The sequence below is a fragment of the Saccoglossus kowalevskii genome, chromosome 16 (assembly GCF_978046115.1).
Source record: "Saccoglossus kowalevskii chromosome 16, keSacKowa6.1, whole genome shotgun sequence".
Taxonomy (NCBI): domain Eukaryota; kingdom Metazoa; phylum Hemichordata; class Enteropneusta; family Harrimaniidae; genus Saccoglossus; species Saccoglossus kowalevskii.
In genome coordinates, this window is record NC_140656.1 from 10,490,747 (window position 1) to 10,514,671 (window position 23,925).

General features: G+C 34.6%; 2 protein-coding genes across 3 annotated transcripts; one reads left to right on the forward strand and one right to left on the reverse strand.

Annotated features, from left to right (window-relative positions):
* The first annotated feature begins 1,883 nt into the window (after positions 1 to 1,883).
* Positions 1,884 to 8,952, forward strand: LOC102802891 (cobalamin binding intrinsic factor-like). The gene is made up of 8 exons (XM_085491011.1): positions 1,884 to 2,031; positions 3,730 to 3,958; positions 4,116 to 4,414; positions 4,617 to 4,786; positions 5,422 to 5,614; positions 5,741 to 5,927; positions 6,410 to 6,528; positions 7,778 to 8,952. Exons 1-8 carry the CDS (start codon positions 1,962 to 1,964, stop codon positions 7,957 to 7,959), a joined length of 1,449 nt encoding a protein of 482 aa, XP_085347137.1. The 5' UTR covers positions 1,884 to 1,961; the 3' UTR covers positions 7,960 to 8,952.
* A 3,290-nt stretch (positions 8,953 to 12,242) lies between these two features.
* Positions 12,243 to 21,425, reverse strand: LOC102810305 (cobalamin binding intrinsic factor-like). 2 transcript variants are annotated; one of them, XM_085491013.1, is made up of 8 exons: positions 21,286 to 21,425; positions 17,906 to 18,146; positions 17,429 to 17,736; positions 16,285 to 16,454; positions 15,824 to 16,013; positions 14,153 to 14,336; positions 13,570 to 13,688; positions 12,243 to 12,623 (listed from the first exon to the last, which is right to left on the reverse strand). In XM_085491013.1, exons 1-8 carry the CDS (start codon positions 21,362 to 21,364, stop codon positions 12,559 to 12,561), a joined length of 1,356 nt encoding a protein of 451 aa, XP_085347139.1. In that variant the 5' UTR covers positions 21,365 to 21,425; the 3' UTR covers positions 12,243 to 12,558. The 2 variants fall into 2 exon arrangements, with proteins under 2 accessions (XP_085347139.1, XP_085347138.1); XM_085491012.1 differs by having other exon boundaries at positions 14,153 to 14,339.
* Positions 21,426 to 23,925: the final 2,500 nt, after the last annotated feature.

The window sequence follows — 23,925 nt, forward strand, 5'->3', positions numbered from 1 at the left end:
AAATGTAGTGATGAATAGAGTAATAGTCTATTATAACGGGAGTTATTGGCCATAGAGGGCATAATTCCAATCATTTCGTTTCTCCCAACATAAAAACAAATAATCTATTGCTTTGATACTTTGAGGGCTCATCATTAGCTACATTTTGTTGTAAGAAACTTAATTTTAAATTGTTGAATGATTTAAGCAGAAACACAAGAGACATTTTGAATATTTTATAGTGTATAACACAGTCAACATAAATTATCTAATTGATTAGCATTTAACATTAGTTAAAATTGATACAAAACCATTACGCTTTTTTATTTCTTTTATAAAATATGATACTATCGTATGATACTATCTTTTTTTTGGTTAATGAGAGAATCGTTGGTATATTTGGTCCTGTTATAGATGAAAAGAAGTACACAATAATGAATGAATACTCTAGACAGCTAAGTTCACTAAAGCTGGGTCATAACGGGAACAAAGAGTAACTGTCTATAGATGATGATGCATTTTTATCTCACATACATACATGCAACCTTGAGCAACGCAACTAACGCTGGTGTGCTGGTCTATTTTGAAATAGGGTGAGGTATAAATTGCCTAGTACGTGATTAGTACATGTTTCTCCACTTCTAATAGTGAACATACATACATACATACATACATACATACATACATACATACATACAAAGTTGAATTTTCCATCTAATATAATATTCAAAACCTAATCATCCGTGACAGTTGGTCATATGACCTCACTTTCCCGCAGGGGGAGAACTGGTATACAATTTATTGTAGAGAGTTGTTGACTAGAATATAAATGCTTTACACAATTGGTCCTTTGAAAAATGGTGAATGGAACAGACCCTTCAACTCGTTAAAATCTAGCTACTTGGACGGTAGTAAACAGCCTGTTTGGAGTTTACTATAACTGAGACCAAAACAGCCACTTAAATACCATTAGCGTTGTCATAGTCAAACTTTAACTAGCAGTAACTAACACAAATAAGGTGTAAGTGTTATTCAGGTTGGTAAAAATATGTCATTCGTTACACAAAATAAAATATGCCATATTAAACAGACTTCCTAATTCAAATTATTAAATTAAAATTAAAACATAAATAACAATTCACTTGAAGTCTCCATGAGATAAAATTACAAGACCTTTCATCCAGAGGCTACATAGAAGCTGATGCTCCTAACTTTTCGTTATCATCAAGAACATTAATCACTGATGTGCTCATGAAAATTAAACAGCTCAGGATTGTCTGACTTCTCTGAAAATAAATGAAACAGTATAATAAACTGATCAAAAGCTAGATATTTAAATTAAAATAAAATGCTCTTTTAGTTTGGTTTAGCGCACCTCAACAACAAAAGGTGAACAATGCACATGACCCATCAGTGTATTCTCCAAGGGGTCGCTTTGGCACTTTTCCGGGGACACCCCTTTTCATTAACCAATATACAAAATGTGCCTATACAGTTCACGAAAAAAAACGATAAAACACAATTACAGATCAAAATATATAATAAAAGGCTCCTACTCTTTTACGGGAATTGTTTGACAGGATTTAAAAAATGCAATATCCGACATAATGTGTTGTAACTGCTCGATTATTTCTTCACATTGAAATATATCATAGCATGTCTAAATAACAACTAATTCATCGCAAAATAATCGGTGTTTATAACTTTATACATAATATATTCTTAGTATTTGAATAAGCTTACACGTCACGTCTTGAATTTTCAAGGTGTAATGTTCCAGCTAACTGCAGCCACATAATAAAATATACCCGGAACTGTAACCAAGGAACTCAGCATGTTTGAAATTGATTCGGTTGGCAAAAACGTAAACAAATGACGTCATATTGCAACATCCTATTGAGTCAATAGCAGCCTTGCTACCTAAAGTCACAATGCAGTCAGACCTAGTGTGATTGCGCAGTTATATTCCATAACAAGACATAATGGCTGGAAAATTTATCGTTTTCCTTCTGATAACTCTCGGTTCCTTGAACGTTGCAGAGAAGGTTTGTGGTAAGTCTGTACCTAGGCAAGGTCTATTGTCTGATTTAATGCGTACTTCGAAGCTGTATGCGAATCTGATTTTGAAGAACTGTGGTCAGTATCTTCGTACGAGTTACTATCAATTTGGTTTTAGAAAAGGTCATTCCAACCGATATGTGTAATTTTTACCCAAAGAAATGATCGATTTCATGAACTTGTTTTGCAAGTTATTGCATGGAAGTGTTCTAATTGTTATGTAATCGAATAATAATCAACATTTTAACGTACGCTGGGGATTCACATTCTCTAAAAGATTTCATATTTAAATGGTACTAGGCAAGGCAGTATTCTATCACCACATCTGTTTAGTTCTTGCATAGATGAACTAAGCAACTAACTCGGCGATATGGGTGTTGTGTGCCATTTATCTTGAAAATGTCTTAAATGTCTTCTGTGACTGCGAAAGTTCGCAAAACAATTTTTCCTAATTTCTTATTATTATAATTTAACTTTAAAAAATCACCACAGCTTAGCCAGTTTAACAAACCATTATTGACCAAAGTTCTGTTGACAATTCAGTTTTCAGTTGTTGACCAGATCAACGTGATCTTAATGAATTCAAAATTGCTTTTTTTTTCAACCAAATGCATGTATATAATGATATATATATATAGGTTTTGATTCAAGTCACCAATTAAAATTATTGTTTTTATTCACTCTGTTGCTTCGATTTGTTTTCAGGGTGTGGAGTTGATTCTTTATCAAATATGTGTGATTTGTTTGTAATTTTTTGTAGAACAACGCTTTTTGTACGTATGGCCGTGTTTCAAATGCACGTACTCCGATCACTTTGTAGTCTTTGACTCGCACTCAGGTGTCAAATTTCATGTGACTTAATTAATAGCTCAGCTGGTCATATATCGAAACAACAAAGGACTTTTGTTGCGCAGCACCTCATAGTCGAATTATCATCCGGGTGTATTTACTTCCATGTTACATGTTAAGGCGCACGTGCACCTACAGCTAATACCAGCAAGTCGGTGACCCGAAACTATTTCAGTGAAACCAACCATTCCATTTTATATTCTAATGGTATGTTGCATTTCAAGTTGGCAGTAGAGTACACCCTCAACATATCATAACAATAACAAGTCTAACAAAACGTAAATCCACGACACCAAAAAAGACAATGAGGGAAATACAACATTGAATGAAAATTAAATGAATTCTCGCTTTATAGCCAACAACTTCGCGACCGAAACAACAATATCACAACTGAAATCAGACCGTACGACAGGTCGTGGAGTGTGTATGTTGAATCTACTGTGAGAGAAGCTTTCACAACTACTTAATATGCGCTATTTACCTATCAGTTGTATGCTCTGGTTTGTGCTCACAGCAAACATCTTTCATTTCTGTTATTGGTGTAAGCAGTTATGGATCAAAGAAAAACAACAAAACTACTCATCGTTACGGTTGATATATACCCGTACTGTACTGTACTCAATTGTACTGTACTTTGTGTCATCACCCAGTGAACCTGTACGACACATTGACATCTAATAACAACCGACGAGCGGCCATTATGTTTGTTATTTTTAATCGTATTGAATTTTATTGGAATTGAATATTAATAGTATTTTATTTATTTGTTATTTTTGCGTGGTCAATGCGAATAAATTGTTTTGGCTTATAATATTCATTTTACTAGTTCCGTTCACCTTGCAGGGCCTGATACCAGTGATGAATTGAACCGATTGGCTGAGAATGCATATAAGAATGCCTCGCTCTGGTTACAATCACAACAAAACGACCAATGGGGATGGGATGACACATCGACCATTGTTCTGGTATTGCAATTGACCAATGACAATTGGTTTAACAGAGAGAATTTGGAAAGTCAATTAAATGTTAAACAACTTGAGATTGAAATGCTTTCTCATCTCCGGATGTGTATGTGAGTATGCTTAATATTTAGCAATACATAGCGAACTTTCAAACCATTGAAATAACACGCACATATTGAGTTTCAATTTAAATCTATTGCACGGAAAGCTATAAAAAACACAACATAAGTAGTAGATCCTAAAGTGAAAGTACCAATTGTCTTCCAGGTACAATAGTACGAGCGGTGCCGAACAATCCACCGATCTGCCGGCTGGAAATCTTGCCTACTACGTTCTGGCTCTTTATTCCACCTGCCACGATGTCTCCGATTTTTACGGTCATGATTTACTTCAACTTCTGAAACAGAAAATGCACAATTTCCCAGTTGAGAGCTTCAGCAATCCATTTCAATACAGCCTAGCACTGTTGGCTCTTTGCAATGCCGAGTCGTATATCGACAGTTCCTTTGTTAATATGTTTAAAGGACTTCAGGATGATGACGGCAGCTATTTCTATGGTGACGTAGGTAAGATGTTATTACTAATAACAATATTGCTATAATATATTTAAATGGTTAGATTATTCACAAAAAAACCATTTCTAGATGTTCTTCGTCGATCTCCACTTTCCTGGAATGAACGTAACAGTCCATGTATGTAACAATTTTTACCCGACATTATATATTTTAAAAACATTAAAAATATTATATGAATTGTTATTTTCTGCAGATACAACAGCAATGGCCGCCATGGCTTTGACGTGTATGTCGCATATGGCACAGTTTGTGAATGATGCAACTATAAATGCAACACTAGATGGATGTGTCGATTATCTACGCAGTCGTCAAGAGCCAAGTGGTAATTATGCAAATATATTTGCATCAGCTTTGTCTGATCAGGTAAATTACTACACACGTACACAATGAATGAACACATGTACATTGCATATACTATAGCTAGCAGTGGCATTAGTGTATTGGAGTAAATCTATTGCTACTACTATTATATACCAGTAAAACAGTTCTGAAAATGTAAAAACAGTAAAAACATACTTTGTGATAAAAAAGTTCTAAAATGATAATAAATATCTGAAAGCATGAGACAGCAATAATCAGAACAATAACATGGAACTGCAAAATATTTTTTGAATGTCCTGTATGTAGTACTTTATATATAGTGGTATTTTTGAAAATGTTATATGTTTTTTCATTGAGTTATAAATTCGATATTAAACGTCAAAAATACATTCACCAAATTAAAGTTCAATATCTGAATGTTCAATGTGCGTTTCGTAGGTTTTCATACAATAATTTCTTGTTAATGGCAGGTATTTGATTATAGATTTAGTTTGCGACGCTAAGGTTATTGAATGTTCGAAATAACATTTAGGAATCTACAAAAAACTTAAGTATGTGTATTTTGCATGTGCGGACCAACTAAATCCAACACATGTAATTAAGTAAACCTATGTCTTAAAGAATTCTTTTGATTTGACATAAAGCAAAATAAACATTTCCTGAATGTGATCTTTCAGGCTTTCACAGCTGCTGGGATACCTCCCTCTGAATGGCAGTGTGAAAACCTTATTCGTAGTATCCTGGCTGAGCAAGACGACGACGGTTCTTTTAATGGCCACCTGATGACAACTATGCAGGTATTGCCATCGCTGGTCGGCAAACACTACAGTGAAATCAACACTGAAATGTGCAATATTACATCGAACAAAGGTAAGACATACACGTCTGGCGGTGATGACACTAATGTAGTCTTCACCATGACATAAATCACTTATTGTCTCACTCGTAAGAATGTTCTATATTCCTAAAATCGTATTTATCTCTGTATAATCTTAGACAAGCAAGACATCATTCAGCTGTTTTGGGAAAATGTTGGCGGAGACTTAATTTCGGTGTCTATAACTGTTATTGATACCATCAACTATGACCAGGTATTAGGGAAGTTCAACGTCTATGTATCCCCTGGGAATAATCTGTATAGCATTATGATTGCTCTAGAGGCGTCCACTGACGGGGAATTCAAGTAAGTGTTTGATATACCTATACGTCTACTCATATTTTTGGTTCTCTGCGAGATCCCGCGTTATGCCTGACATCGAACGTAAAACCAGGACAAACAATACAATACATCGCGTGGGATTCAGCACACGCAAAACTATTTCTTGGGTATTTCCACGCTAAATAATGATGATTTGATGATGGTCAGTTTTGATGAATTATAGTAGTATATTTCAACGCCACATTCCTTCCTGAATGTTAGTCAAATCGACATTGAACTATAAAAAGAGAAATTCAATTTCAAAATCAAATCATTCGTACCGCGCCTTTTACGTAATACGCGATATCACGCTGTGAACGGAGCCACCACCTATTGTGTAACATGTCTTTGCTTTTATGGTAAATTTTTTGAAGCATCTCGGATAATTTTGAAAGAGTGCTAGTATATGTTGTGTAAAACAATGTGATAAAACTACATGTTCTGAAGTTCTACTTTTCGTATTCAAGTTTTATTGCTGAGGACTCTGCATGGGGTCACTATATCACTTCAATGTATGGCATTCAAAGCAGTACTGTGGATGAAACATACTGGGCCATTTACAACTACACGCAACCATTGGCAGTCGGTGAGTTTAATTTATATAAGTCCAAGTCGAGAACAACTGAACACTATATTGTTCATTGTGACATAAAATATAGTGCTATACTATCCTCAAGATCTGTGAAGTAGTGAGAGTGTTGCATAAATAGGTTTGCCGCCAAATGTAAGTGTGTAACTTGCTCATAGGAGAGAAAAATTCGTATGTGATCACTAATTGGCACTATGAGGGTTTCTAAGCGTCTAAATACGGTTTGTTGTGCATAGGTAGAAAATATCCATATTTGTGCATTGAATTGAAAAGCGCTCGCTCCTAGATGGATTTCAGAACAGTTACATTCAAGTAGAGCATGTGTTAGTATGTGTCAATGCTTCTGCGAGGTACATTCAATAGTGCTCCAATACAAGAGTAAGTCGTGTAACTGGTTCAATCAGTTTCACTAACTGGTTGGTAATTAGCTAAAACATTGTAATACTAGCCACCATAGGTAAAACTAGCTCACCCGTGATAGATGCACTGTTATATAATAGCTTTTACAATGCTGTTGATGTTCACGATTCCTTTACATGGAATGCAAAGTAGAAGTAACATACCCAACCATAGATCGTATTACATATGGGAAATTGATAAGTCCAATTACAAGAACGCAAAATCCAACCCAAAATTCCACAAGAACAAATTAGTTAACTAATGTAAACAATGCGGGCTTCGTCTATCAGGGGTTGTTATGGGTGGATGGTTCGTCAGGTTGAATATACGGGAAGTGGTTGTAACGGGGAATGGGTAACTCGCAAGGCAGTGAGTGGTACACTAGGATCGCTCGACACTTATATGCACCATTCAATCATAAGGACACCAGTAATATAGTATATCCAGATATTTATTACAACTACAATCGTCACCATACGCCCCCGGTCCTCTTCTCACTTAATACGCTAGAACCCCCCATTTCGTTATAAACGACAGTGTTAATCGTTCAACCAATAGTCTAAATACTTTGCATGCGTTGTCATGACGGCATGTGGACTCCGCCAGTGAGGGCGTCGCCCCATAGCATCGTCATGACAACATCAATGCAACTTGGTGACACTAGTTACATTTTAATGTCCACATTTTCAAAAGATCAGTGTTACAGCAAAATCTCAAAGATAATAGCTCACGTCACAAATCTGAATTCCAGATAAAGCAAAGTTTGGACAGTTTGTACTTGTTATTTTTTTCGCTTATGTTGTTATATATATTACATGATCATTGTCTTTTTTTCTTTTTTATCCAGGCGTGGATGACTACTACCCCAACAATGATGATAATATCATCTTCAAATTCACCAGCTATGCTGCGGTAGATGCAACTGATGACACAGTGGAGAGTGGCAGCCAGCAAAAGAACCCCCAATCATTAGTATTGGTGATTTTATTCTCACTTGGAGAACTCTTCTTCAGATGGTACAACTTTTAAGTCAAAGACCACTTCATTTAATCAATATCATCAGATTTGTTCTTTTATCCAGCAACCACATTTGTGCTAATTTTAACTTTCTTTAATCTAATATACATTTCACAAGAATTATGGGCATAAGGATACTATCATTTACACTTACCAAATATATACTTTTTTGCAACATAGACTAGGTAATATAATGTATTCAATCAGACACGTATACATTTCTCGAATTTGGGTAATCAACATTATTACCAACATATTCATGATGCCAGCGCATGTATATTTTCATTGAATATTATTGATGTCTTTGATATAATCCAAATATGTAGTTAAATTCATACATTATCTAGTATAGTGGCAGAAAAGGCCACAATTAGTTTCAGTGTGACAGTCTGAAAGCAGTGGCAGATGTTGAACTCTTATTTACACGGTGATACAGTTGCTAGAATATACAATGATCAATGAATGTATTTAATTTGAGTAGTTTGATTGAAAATACAGTGGACAAAATATATATTTTCGTGAAGACTATATTTTATACAAAACTAATAATTACAAATCTTATTATTAAAAATTGCAGTAGTTGTAGCATGAATTGACCATGTTATTGACGATTGAAAATACAGTGGACAAAATATATATTTTCGTGAAGACTATATTTCATACATAATTACAATAATTACAAATCTTATTATTAAAAATTGATATATAGCTACAATTTATGGAATTGATGAGCAATTGTCAACTGAATGTATATACTTCGACATAGCAGGTCTTTAAGGATTCAATGACAGCATAATTTCGTGTATCTTTTACAAATAATAATAATAATTGTATCATTTAGTTGTTTTCCCTGCTTTTGAAGGTTAACAGTTCATTTTATATGCATTCATATTATATTTATTCCAGATACAGATTTTGAAATTATGCTTATTTTTGATCGACCAGCATTTAAACTTGGAATTTACAAATAAAGATAATCATAACAATTCAATTGAGTTTCAACAATATGTTGGTCACAGTAAATTGTAATATAATCATTATTTAAAATATTCTTACATGGCAAACGTCCTCTGAAAGATTGTAATCTAATCCGTAAAAAATATCATTTGTATTACTTATATAGACTAAAATACTAAAAGTAATAAAGTATTATATACGAATAATACAAAATATTGTATTTTCAGCTGAATTTGAAAGGTGCTAGGCGCTAGAAGTACCTATCCAAACCCAGCCATTTAAGGGCGTCAAAACTTATTGCAATTCATCTGGTGCACCACCATTAACAAATATCAGGTTAGACGAATTGGCTCAGACTCTGTGAGTCTTTACTATTTGTGGACGATAAAGCAGTTTGTTTCACAGCCTTACCAAGCCATGTGAGTACCAACCAGGGCTGATATTGTATTACGTGAATAATATGCCAAAAATGATTTCCTCTTCAACTGTGGTCATTGCTGTGTAGCGAGAGGTTCTACTGTTATGTGTATGTGTGATACATTTGCGTGCAAGATTACAATCTATGTGATCCGTGCATTCCTTTGTGTTGGATTCCTAGTCCCTAGACCAACCACTACTGTAACAAGAGTTATGAATTTGAGCATCATCCTGATGACTAAAAGTCACTGCCAATGCCAGATTAATAAGAACATGTGCTCTTACAAATACTACAAAAGCTGAACTATGAGCATGACCCTCACCGTATTGTCAAAGGTCCCCTTGGGTTGGATTAAGGTAGAAAAAAACTAGTTAACTTCTATTTGCAGGTAAGTGCATTGCCTGTATTGGCAAGTAACACCCCCTATACTGGATTATTTTGTATATAGGTTTCCCCACACATGAGTTTTGTTGACGCCTTGCTCGCTCTCTGAGAGGTTCAGCTGAGATGTCAGTTTGTTACTATATTTATGTTTTCTGTGGGAGAGACATGTTATGTAAATAACCACCATTCTGTTATAATAAGATTACTTTCTAGAGGTATATTTAAATATACAAGAATACCTTGCATGGTTACACGCCTCCGGCATAACTTTGTATGGTTATATGGCCCTGCAACAGTTCAGTGTACACGCGGCCACCACGTGTACCATGCACTAACACGGACATTAAGGGGTGAATGCGATGACAGCACGCACTTCACACACCACAGCAAGGTCGGTAACTGTCATGTGGCAAGAAGGATACAAATCTTGAGCAGCAAAATGTTAAATACCAGCCATGACGCAACACAGTATATTGTGTCAATCGTGCAGTATGCCATTAAGAGTGACACCTAGTGCAACTTACTTTCCAGCACCCAGATGGATTTTGAAATTTCTATCATGTAACATGACTGTGTTTGGTTGGATAAGTCAACGCATACTTTTCATTTAAATTCAATAGTGTACAATACAAATCATATAATTGCAATTATATAAATTTGCTTCATAATAATTGACCTCTGCAGTTTCACTAAACCAGTTGGCAATTAGCTACAGAAATGTAGTGTTAGCTACCACGGCTATTTTAATTCATCTTTATTAGGAGCATGGAAAAAATTATACTAGTTGTGCTTGCATAGTATATTTATCATGGAATTACGCTTAAATAATTTAGACAATACACGGCCATCCGTCTGATTGGAATTGCGTCCTACAAGGATCACTACTTGGTTTTTTTCACTGTTCATTATGTATGTATCAGTGTTTGCAAAATACTCTATAATATTCAAATCAATTCATACTCGTTCTGACTGCAACAATCTCTAAGAAGATATTCATCATGTTCTAATCTAGTGTTTCATATGGCAGTTTAAATAATGCAAAATATCATGTGATTTCTTTTAGTGCCAAACATAGCAATATATTCACAAAACAACTCATAACAGAAGTGTTCGATGCCTTGCAAAGCAAAACTATGGGCGGCTATTTGTATTGTATTTTGAAATAATCAGGTACTTCCTCCAATACTAGTTTATTGTGAAGAATATTACTGATGTTGTTATTTTATGAATATGAATTCTGTCCTCACTATTGAAAATATAAAATATTGGCAATGTCTGATAGAAGACAGTCGATATTCCGATGAATGAAGATTAGTCATGCTCTTAACATTCGAATACTGTATTCAAAATGGTGTGAATACGTAGTGGTTGATCAGGCATAGCTAACAGGTCATTGAACTGGAATATAACGTTTTTGTTATTTTTACCGTGCCTATGGCCATGGCTGCCTCGTTACTTTTGTCTAGGGCTAGACAAACTGCCCATACCAAGAAGATTGTTATCACATCCATACGACATTGCTGTTTGGAGGGTATAAACTAGTGATACGATATGTTCAGCACAGTTGAGTGTTTGGAGGAAAATGCGAGAATGAGTAGTGACTGAATCGAAATACAATTAAAAATATTCCAACTTTTTTTGAATTGTAATTTTCAAATTGTAACATTTTTATTCCCTGTCATTGTTTTTTGTTCATATTGGTAATTGTCCGTTCATCTACAATTACAATTTCCATCTTCCTTGATTGCTTTGATCTTTGCTTTTGATACTTCGCATGTGGATTCCTAGGGTCGACCTCTGTCAGATTTGTTCATTTCATGACAATATCTTCAATTATCTATTTTTGGTAAAAAATGCTATTTTCGGATTATTCTTGAAAACTACTTGCTGGATTGTTTTGATACTTGGTATATATGGATACCTTGAGTGAACTTATTCCGTGACGATATCTGCAATTCTCTATTTTTGATGAATATTTTTTGTCGTTTTTGTAAAAAATGCTATTTTCGACTTTTTTAAACTCAATTGTTTTGATACTTAGTATGTATGTACATTGGGTGAACGTTTATCCGATTTGTTCATTTTATCAAATTTTTTTGCTATTTTTGATCAACAATTTTATTGCTTTGATACTTGATATATGTGTATGTTGGATGGACTTCTATTAGATTAGTTCCTTCTGTGCATTAGGGAAAGACTCATGGCTCTGAAACAGTGGAGCTATTGTGACCGTTGAAATGTATTTTTTGTATCCTGAATATCAGTCACTAATATTTTGGTAATACAACACTGCTACAGCCACTTATTATATTGATTCATGCTGTGATTCATTTCAAATAATATTCTGTACATATACCCCGACAGTAATTTCTAAATCCCAAGAATAGTCGGCCTCGCCACGGTCACCCAAGATTGTGATTGACTATAAGCACCAGTTAAACATTACGCGTTCTACTCACTGTACACCCACTTATCTAATGCCTAGATACTCAGAAATATCACACAATTAACTTAAAGTGTATATACGGCTACAAAATTTCTTAATTTGCTATTTATGATGCATAGTTTATTATTATAGTTTAAATGAGTACAGTAAATCTGATAGTCCGTGAAATAAATACTGCCACCAGTTTTTGTATACATGCATAAAACGTCAATACACATAATTGATATGTGTAATGCTTCATAAATGATTCCTAAATCTTACAATTAAAGTTACTTTGTATAATCACATGCATTCATTTCATTTTAGTCAATATCACATCTTGAGTCAATAGATATCACCAGTTTGAATTGTCGAGGTATTCCGAATTCGATTAAAATAACTTGGAAATCGTTCTGCATCAATATTACTAAGCGTAGCTTATGAACTTGAAGAAAATATGATCACCATCTTCAGGAAAAAAATAATCAACACCTAGATGAAATAAAACAATAGTCTTTAACAACAGGCATTATGTGTTCAATAATTACTTCACTTTGTTTACTGTTTTTTATCCTCACTGCGAAGTGAAAAATAATAATTATGTATAATATTTCCTGCACTTATTTGAATACCAGTCACATTATTGAAATGACCATTCTCCATATATTTTGTTGTGCTAACTTGTTTATACATTTTTGGAAAATAGATGTTAACATTCCACATCAACTTACAGAGTTAGTGGCAGTATAACCTCATGACCAGGATTTGTGAAGCAGATTTCTGGCATTTTTCCTGAAGTGACCAGTTTTCAATGCTTCATTCGTATAGAAGTACAATAACGCAAGAAGGTAGGACTACCTTTGTTTGTGGAAAGCGAGATGAATTTATGATACTTTTTGCTACCGTTTTATTTGTGTTTGTTTTTATGTGTTACTAGAACTGGTCCTAAATCCTGATAAATTATTATGTTTATAGTGCCTTTAAGGAGTGACAATGGCTACTGCAAAATATAAGTAGTTCGAATTTAGTTTTGCCATTCACAGTTGCATAGTTGAACTCTTATATAGTTCCTCTATCTAAAAGTATCACTGGATGGTTAGTTTATTTTCTTTAATAAGAGTTATGATTGGTTGAGGCATTTGTTATAAGATAATATTGGTTGTGTTCTATGAATTGTTTGATAATGTTTTGTTTTTTCAAGGAGAAATCGACATTATTGGTAATTTACATAATGTTTAGATGAAATCACTAAGTGACCTTATTTTCTAAATATTTTTTATCATACTGTCGTATTATGATTTTGTCTGTATTTTCGACACCAGGAGACGCTAATGATGTATTCAAATGAGTTATGTAGGTTGCTTTACTATATAAAAACTTTGCAGAATAAATGTAGTTCCTGTCAATTATGTTTATCTGTATTATAATTAAGACTTACCAACTGACAGTGATTCGTCATGATTGGAAATATGCCAGAATGTTTTAGCCACATTATCGCCTTTAATACCATACATTGATTCGATGAAGTGGCCCCATGTGGTATCCTTGGGTACAAAACTGTAAAAAATAATGACAATAGTATATAGTTATGCTGTTTAGAATAAATATTATGATATAAGTATGATAAAAATTATTGATATTGAAAATATATAAATATATAGAGGTATCGAATGAAAGTGTATTACACTCCTGTAGTAATTTAAAATTACAGTAGTTATGGCGGTTCTGCGGAGAAACTAATCAGGTTCGTTCCTACTGTAAGATTAGGAGAATTATAAATTAATTATATATTATATTATATATAAAATGTTTATCCTGGTAGAAAGCTGGCGATTTTACTATAATGTTGCATATATCCATATTACGATACCAACAGTAAGGAGTACAGAGGATAATGTGAAACTTAAATGCTGTAATCTATTTTTTTTCCATCATTTCTTTATTTTAAGAAAAATATAGCATATATATTAGTCAAATTGCCATTTCATCGCATAATACCCACCAAAAAAACAACAACTTACTTAAAGCTTCCTTGAGTGAATAATACAAGACCTTGCATGATGCTATATAGATTATACCCAGAGGCTACATAGAAGCTGAATGATCCTAACTCTTCGTTATCATCAAGAACATTAATCACTGATATGCTCATGGAAATTAAATCACCGCCCTCGTTGTGATCAAATAACTCGGGAATATCTTCTTCTTCTGAAAATAAAATAGACAGTATAATCAACTGGACTATTTTTGAAGGAATACTATTTTCCAGTTCTGGTTTACCATTTAATATATAATTTGTATCGCAGCGTAAATTTAAAAGCGCAGAGCTTGATTTATGTGTTTAGATTTGGGGGGTCACCTTTTAAGCAATGGGTTTTTAAATACTTTTGAACGATGTTATCAAAATAGTTCAGTTTTAAGAATATAAAATGATCTCTTATTTGAGAATGAGAATATTGTATTTGCAATGATTAAATAAGAGAATCACCAATTAGACTAAAGTCTATGCAATGATGATCTCTTGTTTGAGAATGAAAATATTATTACATTTGCAATTATTGCACCATAAATAAACTCTATACATGTGTAATTTACCACAATCAGATATAGAGGAATTAATATATTAAATTTTGCATCATCGGTGGAAAATCAACATGACAAATAATTACAGGCATTAGGTAGATCATTTATGTAAATAATAAATGAGGGTGAACTAATCACAGAAGACTGGGATATGATCACAGTTATTTGAGTGATGATTGTCAATAATTAGTCAGTGTGTGTGATATGAATAAGGAACACCCAGCAGTTTCCCAGAGAATCCATGAAGTATAAAGTAATTAAAATAATGGCGACAAGTATGCGTTTCACTGCAATACGGAAAACAGTGTAAAAATTGTCAACTTTACATTATTACTGATGCACTGAAAATCATGTGATATAGAATTTGTTTGAGTGGATTGAAAAACTTGCATTGAGTATTAAAGTAATCACTACAATACAAATATAGATTTAATAAAAAAAAGTACAAGCAGGTGGCTGTATAGCCATGATAGAACCAGTTCTATAACAGTCGTAAAAGTAGTGCTCAGACCAATACATATGAAAGAAGATAATATTTGATAATCGTTTTAAGTAACTACTAAAATAGTTTTAATTTGAGCAATAGTCTGTAGTGGGTCAGATGATAATGAATTGCGTTAGTATGAATCAGAATGGTAATTGTAAACTTATCTTGCAGACCATGCAATTCTAAAGCAAAAACTCATTAAGTCACTATGCAAGTATGAAAAGTCACGAACTGTGCAGAGTGTCGATTTTCTGACTTATCCACAAACACGACGATTACATCTTTTTCATTCTTGTGATGTTGTGAGTGAACCATTAAGTCAGTTTTGCCTTTCATATGTAAGGATATACTGTCAGGTAAACATATTAATCTGCCAGATCATACCCGGACCAATGGTCACTGCCACACAAGTGTACCATGAAATGTACATGTTAAAGCCTATACAATATAATCCTCAGATTAACATGTTACTATTAGTTGTTATATTGTAAGAATTACAAAATAAATACAAGATAATTCAAAATATCTGTCAGGTTTCGAAAATGAATGTTACAGTGGTGGCCACATTACATTCAGTCGATTTTAATGTATGCAATCAAATATAAAACACACTATTTCGTACCTTCTTCCTCTGTGGGGCACATTTCTGTGTTGATGTGACTGTAGTGTTTTCCTGCTAGCGTTGGCAGTACCTGAATTGTCGCCATCAGTTGGCCTTTGAATGAACCATCCTGATTTTGTTCGTCTATGAGTGTACTAACAAGGTCCGTGCACTGCCATTCAGAGGGAGGTACTCCAGCTGCCATATAAGCCTAATATTGAAATGTCATATAACCATTCAATGTCTCGAAAGCAAATCAAAATACTGATAACATCAAATCAGTATTCAATGTTATCACAGATAGCATAAGAACTGCTTGGTATGAAATAATAGTAGTATTATTATTATCAACGATTCGACAAATAAACAAATTGGACCACAAGTTTGAATGGTCCTCAAATGAGACATTACACATTTAACCACTGAATGTGCCTACATATGTAATGATATCAGTTTTCATGTGTAATGGACGTGGTAATTACTTGGTAGGCAAGGGACGATGCATGTATATTTCCGAAACTACCATCTGATTCCTGATGTTCATTTATATAGCTTATTCCTCGCTGCAGTGCCTCATTTATATCCGTATGATTAGCAAACTCTGGCATGTCTCGTAGACATGACAATGCAGTCACGACCATGGCAGCTATGTCTGCAAAATATATACATGGTTTGATTAAAAGCTAAACACATTTAGGTGAAATCAACATTGTAAAGTAAGATTTATATTAGTAATGTTAAACAATTCGACTTGCAAGATTGCCATTAACTAATTACTCGTGAAATTCAGTTATCTAGACAAACCCGAATATAATATCATGGTCAATATTGATCTGCTATTTGATTCCTTTATTGAGCATTTTACAAACGGAAAACAAACATACTGCAATGCAATGAACACATACGATAGATAACATTACTAGGTGAGTACACAATAAATATGTTTTCTCAAAATAAGCATGTAAAACAGATCATAAATATTCTTGTTCCCCGAGAGAGTTCAAAATGTTGAAAATGTAAATTTTGAGAATAAATCTGATGAAAACAACATGCGAGTATCAAGACAAACAAAAACAAATGGAGTGTGTAACCAAGAGGAGAGTCTCCTAGTACTTGACATATTTATGATAAAATACAAAGAGTGTTATCCTCGTTTCCACACAGAACACAGTTAACAACGTGTATATATTGCGGCTTTGGAATAAATTTGAAAAAAACGATTGCTTGAAAGTCCCGTTGGCTGAGCTAGAAAAGTTTAAATATGGTAAAGTACCAGTATTCAAGTGTGAAGACAAGAATGTTTGTAGAAGCACGTAAAGTATTGGATGTATAAAAAGATGTCCATATCAGTTTAAAGTATGAAGCAGTTAGGGAAAACATTTCTGAATGTTATGTATTTAGTTGTAGATAGTGCTGACCACCTGTGTCATCGACGACCTTGCCAAATCATTGCCTTGCCAAGGCAAGAAACACTTCAAACAACAACACAATATGTAGTGACAAGAACAACTGAAACGAGCGTCAATGTAAAAAAAGCTAATTGCAGTAGAAAAACAGGGAACCAAAAAAAGATATAACCTGCCTATGATCTATACAATCACATTGCACTATCGATGACATACTTACCCACACCAGCATGGCTACCAAAATCAATATCTTCTGTTATTACATCAACAAATGTACGCATAATTCGTGAATTCGAGTTACACAGAGCCAAGATAGCAAAACTATACTGGAAGTAGTTGCTGAAGTCTTGTGTTGGAAAACGACGCATCTTAAATGTTAGAATCGATGGTAAGTTATATCCGAAGAAATCTGAGACTTTGTGACAAGTAGTATTAAGGCCCAAGATATAATTAGCCAGGCGGCCTGCAGCTAAGTTTCTGAACTCGTTTCCATTATCATCTTCATCTGAATCACTCTCTGCCCTGAATCTGAAAAAAATGTTGTTAAAAATGTGCCAATTGTCTGGAATAATGTTTTTGTCTGTGTTTGATTATATATCGCATACTATATGCACTTTACAGTTATGTCTCATTCCACTTGATTTTTCTCCTGGTTTTGCATATTTATCGTTTATGATGTTATTTCTTTGATACTCACGGTGGTCTAGTCATACTTAGGAGACTGAGCATCTCAATCTCAAGTTGTTTCACGGACAGTTGACTTTCTAAATGTTCTTCGTTAAACCATGTTGGATCAGTCAGTTGTAGTGTAAGTACGGCGGCTGGGGTGACCTGGTGGTCCCAGCCCCATTGATCATTATGTTGTGATTCCAACCAATCAAATGCTGCCTCTTTGGCCTGGTTGGCTGAGTCTTGTAAACCATTACTGGTGTCGGGACCTGAAAAATGATAGAAAAAAGGCGATGGGGTCAAATATTACCTAGATAAATAGAAGTGCTAGCATTTGTCAATATGTCTTTGCCCATAAATAGATAACAGTTTTATTCACAATTGCATTTCAGATAGATAATTTCAATTCTGTTCAAGACAGTATTTCAGGTACATTTAAAGTAGCAACGTGGGTAATAAGAAATTACCTTTTATTCAGACTAAAAGTTACGTACGCTATAATAACCAGTGCATCATTCTAAAGCTAAGGCATAGTCATAAATGCTAGAACATATGTCGTATAAACACCTTAATGATGGCCAATTTCACTCTTGTACTTCAGGACTTCCGAAAGTTTTTATCATTTTCAGCCACGCGAATGACCGGTGAATTGCACAGAATGTTCGCTAGCGAGGTGGGGTTGGGTGGCGAGGTGCGCCTCATTTTTCTGTATTCATATCTATATTATATAATATAAGCGAATACAATTTATTTTAAAACCTGTTGCATTTTATGTTTGAAAGAATTATCTTAAAACTTAATGATATTAATTAAATTATGAAAAAAATGAAATTATGCAAATTCGGTAACTAATTAGATTCAAAGGTGGATTATTATCAGTATTAGATTAAATGATGGGCTTGTGTTGACTATATACAGACAAATGAAATTCAAAAAAGATGTTTGTAACAGCGTCCTCTTGTGTTGGGGTTCGGACTTACGCGTGTTGATGTTCAAGACTAAAATTCATAGCTACTTTGGACAATTTGTAATTTTACTGGATATTCCAGCACTATTTTTTATTCAATATACTTAACAGAAAGAAATTAGAGCACATGCTGGATGTTATCAAACGGTTAAAGTCTGCTTCAAACAACGTTTAAATGAACGCGCCCTCACAGTGTCTAGATAAACATGCGTAAGGCGACCCATGACCTTATATGGGATTATGGGTTCAGATAGGATAATGCATAACACACAATCCAATTATTCACGAGAAAATAAAAATATCTCTATTCGGAGAACGCATATTTAGCAAGCAACAGACCGTGGTACATGTAGGCAGACTAATATGTGGAGTCTGGTGGGCAAGTCCTAAACCCCACTCAAAGTAGAGTATAACTTTGACTCTATCACCTGGCGTAGATACTCTCTTTATGATATCCGTGTATTTGTTTTTATAGATATCAAGGTTCCAATATTTAATCATATTCATGTATTGCAACAAAACATGGGCGAAGTATATTCGTTCCTCAACTACATTAGACTGGCATAACCGTTGTTATGTTATCGTAATGTTAAGTTGTGACTCCAAACACCAAAACTAGATTACGCATTTATACTAATGGTCATCACAACTGAACAGTGCTCCAGTCCGCGGAATTTGACTTATATGCATGTAAAGGACTCCACCATTTACGTTACAGGGTTGTAATTAGTAATATCTGAGGGATCATAATACAATGGGAAGTAATATCCCATAATGCATTGCATAAATGAGCAATAATATGCATACAATTTGCATGAAGCAGTAAACATCAGCTAGTTCATTGCGCTCATAATCTAACGTGCGGCTTAAATTTGCTTTGTCGGAAGACTTGCAAACATGTATTAAAACTTAGTCAGCGTCTATACTATATTATTTCACCAGAAAATAACTTGGTGTAAGTACTATACTGATACTCATATCACAAGTTTAGCGTCATCTCGCTATTAAACTTAAGTAGAGTGCTATCTAGGTTGTTGACATCGGTTAACAGAGGAACGTAATTTAATTCCTTTCAATTGATTAGCGTCAGCTGTTTTCAAGGGTTGAGATTAGACGTGATTTATTACTGGTTACGAACTAGTTGAGCGAGGCTAACCGAGTCGTAAACTCGCTGTGGTTCGTAACCAGTCTTGTGATTGATTCTTGACACATTCTGAACAGGGCACACCTCCAATTATGCCGTTCTTTCTGTGTAACCGTTAATTATTCGTAAATGGAGTTTTATAGTTTTCTTGATTTATTCTTGTGATATCGGTCAAATAAAAGTAAGTCTTTGGCGAAATTTGATAAAGCAACTAATATTCTTCAAGCTGGTATTTTTTATAGATTTTATTTTTCATTCTTTTTGTCCTTTTCTCCAGTTTAAAAAATATGGGCTCGCTCGAGCCTTCATCCCGTGTCTATTCCGTACACTAGATACACGCCGATACTCCGGCCCTCGCCCATAGAGACTGCGCACAGTTGATTATATTTCCTGGGCTCCCTGTGTTCAGTGTATACAACTGGCCGACTGCAGTTCGGGACTGCTCAATGTGGGGGTCTTTGCTAATTGCTGTTGATTTTTTTGAGAATAGTCAGGGCATTGAAATCATGAATCATTAGTGCAATGTACTGAATTATTATGAATCGAATCGTAAAAGAAGTACTGTTTTGTAGTTTGAGCAATTCATAAATTTTACTATTTGTATTTCTTTTTCTTTTAAAAAAATCGAATCGTCGGGGAAAAGGGGAGAACGCCATATAACACGTACATTCATTGTTTTTGTTGTGAATAAACGCGAAGGATACTAAAACAAGACCATAGGTGATATTTGGTACAGTCAATGTCCAGTTGTTGACGATAAAATATACAAGTTTGGACATTATGTCACAATTTCTCTCGATAGTTCTGCAACCTGATAAAAATGGTTGGTTCATCTCAGATTGTTATCAATTAAAGTACCAATAAATGAGATAACTCCAGCTCCGGGTCTTAATGGCCCTACTGCCGATACTTGTACACTTATGAAACAATAAAGTAGGGTTTCTTTTATTGATGAACAGCGTGTTTGCGTCACACCATGGCAGGACATTGTTAAGATGAAAAGTGGTATCATTCGGGTTCAGTGAACAAATGTTAACATAAGTACAATATAAATTGGACTTGTCGGCAAACAAGAAGAAATATAAAAATAGACGAATTGGGATGATCGTTATTGTATAGTAAAATCAACGCGGGACATAACTTTGGATGGGGTTCAAATTGACGCTAAACTATAAAAAAAAACTATATCATACATATTACAACTACAATTTTGTGTTTGATAACATTCAAAATAAAGAATTTTAAGAAGATAACATGCATTAAAGCAAACAAATATGTAGTTCAATGTTACACTCACCACAAACTTTGTCGGTAGTCTCTGCAAACCTCACAGAAACTAAAGCGACCACAAAACAGATGAGAGTACGTTGAACCATGTTGCTTGCTCAAATTCTAACTGCGTCAGTGTAGCTCTTTCGGATGTTAGGTGGATGTTATAGCCACGTAACCAGTTGTTGCATGGATGTAGAACATTCCATTTGTTGTGTGTAGGGTGTTACCATACAGCTGACTGTGATTACAGTCTCAGCCATGGGCACATACTGTGGACAGTAGTGTAAATATCAATTAATTTGATATAAGTCAATTACAAGAATAACCCTGCTTTCTTCAACTTTTCACTTCCCTGGAGTGAATGGGTAACTGGCAAGGGGTGAGTTTACCTCTAACGTGGTTTCAGCTGCTCAGTAGGGATGGCCTCCGAGGAAGTTAGATTTCCTCAAGAATCACTGCGTTTTGATGACGTTAAAGCGACCTGACTACGTAATATCATTCCTGGAAATTGAAATTCAATATTGCTGCCCTGGGGCAATTTGTTTTTTGGTCAAGCTGAAATAAATCATTTTGCAATATCAAGTAACCCAATTAGAAATTGAAATTAAGCCAGAAAGATTTCAGGTACTGTGCATACAATTTACGCAGCCACGCAGGTTATCAAAAGGCTAATTTTCCCAATAATCCCATGTCTAGACGGTACCAGTATGTTAAAGAATTAAACACAGCACTGTGCATCTAATATATAGACCAACACATGTCAATAACCTGGTTTTCGAAATAATCCCATGCCTCGACGCTACTACTATACCAATAGAATAATTATAGCATTATACACACAATATATACATCCACGCAGGTCAATAGACCAGTTTTCGCAATAATACGGTTTTAGCACAAATGTTTGTTCTACAATTTGGGAAACCTATACTAAATTTCAATAAAAATGCCCGGGTGACAGTGAGAGTATTTTTGTCAAATCAGGGGCCACATTCTCTTCTATTTTGTTGTCAGGTTTAGTGTTTTTACCTGGGTTATCAAATCAGCATGAATTACTCGTACTTCAACAGTGGAATATTTTCTTCTCATGAGATAATATTTTGTAAAATAACTCGTTGAAATACGAAATCAACGTAATTATTTTGTATACAAACTCTGGGTGAACTACGGTTTATCAGTGACGCATTTCTGGAAAGTCTGACGCGTGATGAGGCTTAGGTTACATAGCAACGCACCACAGCATCAAACGTGTCATGTGGGTACCATGTGTGAAACAGGTTGTCGATGCTGTACTGAGTAAGCTTTATATTAGACACTCTTTAAGTTTAAGTTACACTCTGCTGGTTCAACTTTAACCGTATGAACTGTCAACTAGCAGGGTAACAACTGTGATTCTATATCACAAGATGATGTCAAGTTTTCAAGTGCTGTCCCCAGTAAAGTAATTAAAACTGCCCACCGTACGGATACACATGGGAAACTATGTGTTTTACTATTTAATTACCAATGACATTGACCAACATATGTTAAACTAACATTTAGTCAGTCCTCTGTGAAACTTTCTGCAGTCAACAGCTTAAGGATAAGGCTCCTGCAGAATGACACTGTACATTGTACTGTTACATACAGTCAAAGATAGCTGGAAAGACCACAGACTATAGGGGTTACAAATGACTCTGTATCCAATGATGGAACCTACTCTATGGAGGCTACCTATTCCTGATCTATGTCAGTATCTTTGTGTTTCTGCTTGACTACTTGCTGTCTGCTACCACATTGAGCTCCAGATCTAAACTTGCTACATTAACTTTAACTTTACTATAGCTGTGTACATCTATCCTTCTCCGCATCTTTATTGTGTGGGAGAAGTATGATGTATACACCATGGACATGATCATCGATGACGTTTGACAGTGACTCTTTATTATAACCAATAACCGATAACCAATCGCATTGGACCGTGTACATGACATCATGGCAAACAATTAAATAATATAATATACCATTTCTGGGATATAGTGGATATATTCCGCATTGTTGATGTTTGTATTCTGGGTCTGAACTAACTCATATTGCGGATAACTCTCACAACTCTCACGACTACGTTTATGTCTAATACACGTTTTAGCTACCATCATTCACTTTTATTGGTGAAATCTCAAGTTCTTAACCAATTCAAAATCACACAACAGAGAGAAACAACATTCCATACTTGTCATATATATATATATATATATATATATATATATATATATATATATATATATCTGTAAAATATCACTTAAATAAACTGCCCACGAAAATAACAATTCTATCTAATAACAAGTATTATAATAGCATAATAACTGAAAGCCCAGAACTAACTAGCATGTGTGAGGAATGTTAAGTACCTATATTGTAGCCATGATGAATGGAATTAGTCGCCCGGTGAATTTCACGTAGCCAGCAAATGGAGTGCACGAATTGAAGCATCTACCTTCGCAGCCATAATACCAGGCGTCCTTCCCAATTTGACTTCTCAGAATTTAATTTTAAATGCCCAGTTTGGTTGTGGTAGTCACCAAATTTCAGATCATGCTAAAGTGTGGAATTGCTTCCTTGGCAACATCTCCAGTGGCAACAGCCACAGAACCAAGCTGTGTCAGTTTTATTGTGTCACTTGGCC